General features: G+C 39.9%; 1 protein-coding gene across 1 annotated transcript; it reads left to right on the top strand.

Annotated features, from left to right (window-relative positions):
- The first annotated feature begins 4,439 nt into the window (after positions 1–4,439).
- Positions 4,440–7,739, top strand: LOC146483482 (uncharacterized). Its single transcript, XM_085105706.1, has 2 exons — positions 4,440–4,839; positions 6,929–7,739. The coding sequence occupies exons 1-2, from the start codon at positions 4,599–4,601 to the stop codon at positions 7,495–7,497; spliced, it is 810 nt and encodes a 269-aa protein (XP_084961832.1). The 5' UTR covers positions 4,440–4,598; the 3' UTR covers positions 7,498–7,739.
- The last annotated feature ends 208 nt before the right edge of the window (positions 7,740–7,947 follow it).

Raw genomic sequence — 7,947 nt, 5'->3', positions numbered from 1 at the left:
ACCTACAAAAAAAAAGAAACCCATTGTTGTCTGGCAAGCCTTAAATAGACAATTATTATTGGCTTGAAAGCTTTATCAATTCAGATAATCAAACCAAACCCACATACGCTATCTCTAATAACACTCTCAACGCAATAATCAATTAACGATCACGCAAAATAAAATAAAAACCTTTGTACTGTTTCCGACATGGTAAAAATTAATCCGTAATCTCTTAAAGTATTAATTCGTTACGCAAGTGAGACCGCAAACAGACTAGGTAGACAGCCAGCTTGTTATTCCACTCAGCTAACATGTAAAGGACAGCGTCTACTCTCAACAAACCACAGCAATTTGTGTCAGGGAGTCACAACAGAGTTAACCAAGTCAGCAAATATGAATACCACGATAAATGGATCAAACAACTGCAATCCTCTGAATTCTACAACAACAGTAATTGGAAAAACCGTTGGTTACTGCATAATCGCTGGGGTTTCACTGGTCGGAAACTGTTTTATTGGAATAATTTTTTACAGAACTCAGGCAATGAGAACACCTGTAAACTTTTACATCGTAAATATGGCCATGTCTGACTTGCTGTATCCAATTTTCTTCATCCCGGGAGCCATAACAGCGATACACACCGAAGCCTGGCTTATTGGTGGTCCCATTGGTGAAGCCTTGTGTAAAATATTCACCGGCTTTATAGCGGCTGTTTCCAGTGCCGTTTCTATTCAGAGCTTGGTTCTTATAACAGTGGATCGATTCAGAGCTGTTATGTTCCCGCTTCGTTCTCCACTCATCAATTCAAAGCTATGCCCCTACGTGATCCTCGCTACGTGGGTTGTCGCGATTGCTTTCTGCTCGCCATTCTTATCCGCTTACGAACTCGTTAAATACCAAGGAAAGCTGATGTGTCTGAGCCGCTGGGAAGGGATCCCTAAAGATTCATCAACCAGCAAGACATATATCGTATCATTGTTTGCAGTATTATTTTACATCCCTTTCATCTTATTAGCACTAATGTACTCCGCCATCCTTTTTAAACTGAAGTCACAGAAGATTCCAGGTGAACAATCCGACAGCGGTGCCGAGGAAAAGCGCGCGAAAACAAACAGAAAGGTGTTAAAGATGGCCATTGCTATCGTGTTAGTGTTTATAATATGCTGGCTACCAGGAAGCATCATTACCTTGCTTGTTTTATTGGCATGGGACAGGCCTCCTTGTAGTATCTCACGCTACTCGTTTCTTGCTTACTTCGTATCTCACGCAAATTGTGCTATAAACCCTTGTGTTTGTTTTATTTTTAGCGGAAAGTATCGCAACGCGCTTAAGAGACTTCTCAACTTTTTCACGTCGTTGTAGCTGGAGGGTAGATGTTTAAAAGCCAGATGTAATATACCTTGGGAAAATATGGTTCGCCCCCGAGGATTATATAGGAATATTTAACAATTATCCTGCAAAATCGCGCGGAATATCGCCTTATATTTATAGCTGACGAGGCCATAGGCCGAGTCGGCTAAAATCAGGGAATATTCCGCAAGATTGAGTAGTATAATTGTTTTATTATTCAACACGTTGATAAACAAAGCACAGTTTTATTGCAGAGAAGCTGGAGACGATCTTCATTTCGCCTTTTTTTCCCGATACACGAAATTAGGTATATCGCAGGATATCTGTTAGTCTTCTGTTGACAGAGGACGACGAATATTGAGTGCACCATGACGACCATAAAATTGGGTAGTGTTACAATGTGTTTTTCCCGATATACGAAATTAGGTATATCGCAGGATATCTGTTAGTCTTCTGTTGACAGAGGACGACGAATATTCCGGGGAATATTCCGCATGTCTGTTTCATTTTAGCTAGAGGGAAACTTTCACATTATGCTAAGTAATCGTATAAAGAAAAACGAAAAAAAGAAGAAACAAGAATGATGGATCAGAGAATTAACAGCTGCAGTTAATTTGAAAATGCTAAAGTGAACCCATGAATGAAATGTAACAATGGCCGAAAAATGCGCCTGCTCTCAAAGACTTGGCCTTTCGCGACCAACCCGTGTGTAAATTTTGTATTTTTGCTCGGACAAATATTTCTTTTAGTAAATTTCGCTTTCTAGTACGCAGATTTTTTTTTTGTTTCTTCTATTTCAAGTTCTGGTTCTTTGGTTGGCCTGGCATCTCACTGCTCTGTAATTTAGAGTTTCCTTGCCTGATGCAAACCTGACTTAGTGTCTATCTAGCCAGATAATCAATCCACTGATAGGACTTCATGTCATCATTGTGAAATGTGAAGAAATTAACATAGGTGACAAACTAATATACAGAAATGGAAGTGTGCCAGGTACTTGTAAATTAATTTTGAAGATGAGAACGGAAGAATATTTACAATTAAACAAAGAGTTTCGCGCCTACGCTAAACCTCTATCCGTCTTTTGTTTTTTTTCATGAGCCGAAACTTAAACACTCAAGTTTGACCCTTGGTATTTAATCCTGAAGAGATACCGAGGGAAGCTTTAAAAGCATTAAATTAAGGCGGAAAAAGCGTCTGCTCTGGCATGCTATGCATTTTCTCGTAGCTCCAGTTTTGCTAAGTTACAGAGCCGAAGGCCAAACAGCGCTTTTCTAAACAAGACTAAATGTCTCCAGCCCTTTGCATTTGGAAAAATCGTCCGATCCATTATTCCCTAAATAGAATTTGTGAGGGCAAAGGTAACTTCTGAATCCAAAACGTCTCTCTTTGATAAGCAGCAGATAAGTGCCAGCCATACTTTGATGACTACAGATAAAACCTTGTGCGCACCTTGGCGCTAAACCAGGCTAATGATCAAAATGACACCGGTTTCCCTCAACTAAACTATTTTAAAATTCGTTACGAGAGACTGACCGAAAAGTGACACAGATGGACAGCCAGCTGGTTATTCCACTCAGTAAACATACAAAGGACAGCGTCTACTCTCAACAAACCACAGAAATTTGTGTCAGGGAGTCACAACAGAGTTAACCAAGTTAGCAAACATGAATACAACGATAAATGGATCAAAAAACTGCAATCCTCTGAATTCTACAGCGACAGGAAATGGAAAAACCGTTGGTTATAAACCTGGCTTAGTGTTATTATTATTATTATTATTATTATTATTATTATTATTATTATCTCTACTCATCCCACATAATACTTTAAAAGAATATAGTATAAATATAACGGAGAAAGGGCAAAAAATAGTTTAATACTTAATTACATCCATTTTGAAATCACTGGTGATCCTTGGAATCTGATTGGTCCAAAATGATGCAATTTATTCCCAAATTGCACCGTTTTTTGCTCTAAATTGCATCCTTTCTTTAGCCATCAAAATGGAAATGAAGTAACACAAATAGAATATTAATATTGACAATGATACTCTGTGATTTCAAAATAGATGTAATTAAGTGGTAATTGAACTTTGTGTCGTGCAATTTTGGTCTAAAATCATACTTGTGATTTCAAATCAAACTCGCGCTGCGCGCTCGTTTGATTTTGAAATCACGCGTATGATTTCAGACCAAATTGCACTCCACTCAGTTCAATTACCAATATTAACTCTTAACATACAAGGATGGTAAATTATCGCTTTTTGTAGGGAGAGAACGAAAGAAAAATATAGACATTTTAAAACATTAACACATACATAGACACAGGACAAAACTATTTATAAGGGCATAAGAGCAAAATATTTATACTAAGTCATCTTAATATTCGGCAAATATCAAAGGTGGCTTTGAATATAGCTTCCTGACCTCTTCTTAATATTTTTAAAATCCTGTATAGTCTTCCGGCTGTTAGGGTTATCGAATATATGTGCATGTATGATAACAAATAATTCTTCTGTGCTTAAATATTTGCCGCCGATTTACTTGACATGAGAGTAAGACAGAGAAAGGCAATAATTTTTCTTGACGGCATTGCAGAAATAAGCGAGGTCTTCTGTCGCATGCACTTTGTAATAACACTTGTCACTCTTTGCACTAAAAAAGCTGTCGCACTTTATTATAACAGTCCATTATACTTTGTACTAAAAAATCTGTCGCACTTTGTAATAACCGTCTAGGCACTTTGTAATAAAATAAGCAGTCGCACTTTGTACGACGGTTATGACAAAGAGCGACAGCTTTTTTATTAGAAAGTGTGAAGCCGGTTATTACAAAGTGCGACCGCTTTTTTATTAGAAAGTGTGAAGCCGGTTATTACAAAGTGCGACAGCTTTTTAATTACAAAGTGCGACCGCTTCTTTTATTACAAAGTGCGACCGCTTTTTTATTAGAAAGTGTGAAGCCGGTTATTACAAAGTGCGACCGCTTTTTTATTACAAAGTGCGACAACCTTTTATTATAACGTGTGATGGTTTATTATTACAAAGTGCGACGGCCTATTTTTAAGAAAGTGAGATGGCGGTTATTACAAAGTGCGACCTTGCTGGCTTTTTTTTTTTCGTACACACCGGAGTCTCACTGTAAGATGCGCGTGCGCTGTCTAGTCTCAAGACAAACTTCTTCAACTGTGACGTCGCGCGCATTTTTAAAACAAAGAACACAAACCTACGCGTCGAAACAGCTAAAGTCGTATTTAGTCTTTTCGCCATGGCAATCAGTCTGAAACATGTTATCACTGTGGTTCCGTTGCAAAGACCGCGCGAGAAACCTTGGGCGAAAGGAAGGTGCGACAGAGAAAAGGCAAGTCAAATAACGGAAGTGTTGGAGAAGCTCAAAGGAGCGGATGATCGAAAAAGTGTCGCTTTATCGTGGCCTGGTAGGGATAAAAACGACACTGATAACAGGCCAACTGCTTGCAGTTTGAAAGGATTTGCAAGAGAATCTCCGGGTACGTAGGACATAAATTTGAATAAGTTAGCCGTGGAAAAAAGTACAAAGCAGATTCATTATTTTAATTGATCTATCATCATTAGCTAGCCAGCACAAGAGCTAGTCACTTTGCTTGATGAATCCTTCCCCGTTTGGAGAAGGTGAAACGAATACAGGAAGGAAGCCGCTAAAAAAATAAGGACAGCAGATTGCTTAGCTTTGTTGCCGCTGTCGTTCCTTTATTTTTGAGCTGGAAGATGTAAATGAGGAAATAGATTGCCTTTTTACTAATCAGCGAACTCACTGAAGAAATCACATCGAAGAAAAACAGAAGAAAAGCATTTGGCAATTCATTGAACCAGTGTGCAAAACAAAAAGTCAACAAAGAATCAAATAAGACATGATTTTCATGTATTTAACTTTCAAAGAATCAAATATTGACTTTATTTATTGGTACAAGAATGATAGCCGTCTATCGCTGCTAAGTTCTTTAAGCTCATAGTTTGAATCAGGCTGTGCATGCGCTGTGCATGAAGCAGAAATAAGTTTCCAGTTTGCAAAAATGTTTAAGTGAGACTTTCCTAAAAAACAGTTCTTAATCGCCAGCGCAAACTCAGGTGTCTTTACAAACGCTGAAAAGTGCGCTTAATTGTTTTTCCTACATTTTTTTCTATGAAGTCTTGGCGTTTCCCGATATGTCTGACACTTATAACAACCCAGCTATCTTATAATGAAAAATAACCAATCAAAGACCATGCTGAATAAGGAGTACACAACGGTGTTAAATTTATCCAATTAACGTTCCGGTTGCCGTGGCGTTAGCTAGTGAAGTGATAACTCGCCCCAGTCGTCTCTCTTGTCTTTCACGAGAAGCGCACGCAACAGGTACGCTGAAGAGGGAGCACAAGGTGGTCATAGTGTAGTGTGCCTCTCCTAGAAAACTGGCTTAAGTGTAGCCTGCGAACGCAGACGTTTTTCCGGCTGTCGCTTCACTCCGCCGAGTGAAGCGACAGCCGGAAATACGTCTGCGTTTGCAGGCCAGGTTAAGGGGGGATTTAACCTAAATTTGAATGAAATTTGAAGAGGTTTTAAGAAGAGATAGAAGAAAGAAAATGATTTTTGGAACACCAACAGACAGTTGATACCCACGCAAGAGCACCCCAGGTTGCTAGTGGACTAACTTGGTGTCCGTCTATTAATTATTAACTTCAAATTCTAATTTTAAAACTTCACTAAATCTTCAATATTTCTTCTAGAAAAACTATCTCCTCCCAAATATACCCAAAAATCACCCAAAAAATTCATTCCGAAAAAATGCTTGAAACGTGAACGAGATATTTCTATTAAAGCCATGTCAAGTGGCGGAAAAATGGCGTTTAGGTGAAATCCCCCCTAAAGCCGCGGCCACACGAGCGATTTTTTGCTCGCGCAGGTGATGCGTTTTTTTCAAATTTTGTCGCGTCGCCAGCGCGAGATGAAAATCGCACGTGTAGCCACCCTCGAACTTGCAACGCGACAGGTGAAAAAATGGCAAGAAAAAAGTCGCCAGAATTGAAATTTTCGCGACAAAATCGTAGAGATAGCGCCCGTGTAGCCACCCTGCAACTAAGCCTCGTCATCCGCAATAGCTCGGGAAGCGCCGGGATATCAACGACTGAAATTTCCGCCAGAAGTTGACGGTAAAATCCTTGTTCCTTTCTCTTTGCGAGCCACGAACGGACCCACCCTGACCTTTTCTTAATTGTCTTCTTCCTTCGTTTGCTTTTTATCGTCAAGAAGAAAATGCAAAAAGGCGAAAAACAATATCCTCGCTTCGGACGGTCCAAAAGGGCCGTCCGCCTTCGGTCTGTTTATAGCGCCAGGTCTCTTGAAGTATGCGATTCACGCGGCTTTCAATTTGTCGCCAAACTTGCTAGAATTTGTCACTCGTGTAGCCACCCTCTCGCGCTGGCGACGCGACAAAATTTGAAAAAATCGCATCACCTGCGCGACCAAAAAATCGCTCGTGTGGCCGCGGCTTAAGCTAGCCTGCGAACGCAGACGTATCTCCGGCTGTCGCTCCGTCCGCACCCTTTAACAAAGCTGTAACCGTTCTTTTTGTTCTTTAGGTCTTATTCGAGCTCTTGAAGTGTACAGCCCCAAGAACCCTGCCGCGGCCAAGTGGCGATCAGGGCTGCGTCCACTGAGCATTTACCAACAGAGTCAGTTGGAGAAAACCGTGAGGGACTATACAAAACTCTACAGCATTCACCATTCTCCACCGCTAACAACGTTAAGTGTACGTTGGCGAAACCATGGCTCCGATACCTGTTACACAGAGGAATCCCTTCGGAGAATTTTCAGTCATTTTGGCTCGGTCAGAAAAATTTGTTTTCAGAGTGACTGCAGCGCGCATGTTGTCTTCGAAAACGCTGAAAGCGCATGCTCAGCTCTTAGCCTATCAAATTTGGGCTTCCCGAGATGCCCGCTACACGTGCGCTGGTTGCCAGAGGAACATAGACGACTTGTCTGGAGGAGAAAAGATGCGATTGCCAAGCCAATGCCAATCGGCGAGCGAGAGACTGGGACCAAGGAGTCCAATAGAAAGGAGTCCACAAAGGGGTCTATTTTCAAGTCGCCCCAGGCTCTCACCCGCGCCAGTCAAATTTGTTGTACTATTCACAAGTTTCGCGCTTAGGAGCTCTTTAAGTTTAACGTTTACTATTTTTTTTTAGGCTTCTAAAGCCCACGATGAAATTACTGTACAATCTCTTTCTTTTAACCCGTTGCCATTAGTTACCGTTTTATGAATTTAACATCAACGTCACAAGTTAAATTAATATAAAATAAATATACTTTACTTTATAACATTTTCGATGAATAATACTATATCTTTCGATGAATTTGAAGAAATAAATACCTGAAAATACAATTATTGAACCACGTTCCTTCTATTATCTCTCTTCACTTTCTCGAAATGCTGATAATTTATTCTAGTTGAACGTAAAATACATCTCTCGCAATTCAGTCAAAAACATGATATTGTATTTAGCTTATTACAGCATGTTGTAGAGAAATGCATTATATTGCCATATCGGCTTAAGTTTTTGCTAACTTTTGACCATTTTTCTATTGGCTTTTAAAGCTT

Source organism: Pavona decussata, unplaced genomic scaffold (genome assembly GCF_977016875.1).
Source record: "Pavona decussata unplaced genomic scaffold, jaPavDecu1.1 SCAFFOLD_38, whole genome shotgun sequence".
NCBI classification, from domain to species: domain Eukaryota; kingdom Metazoa; phylum Cnidaria; class Anthozoa; order Scleractinia; family Agariciidae; genus Pavona; species Pavona decussata.
The sequence above is the reverse complement of the archived record's forward strand: the minus strand, read 5'-3'. Positions and strand labels throughout refer to the sequence as shown.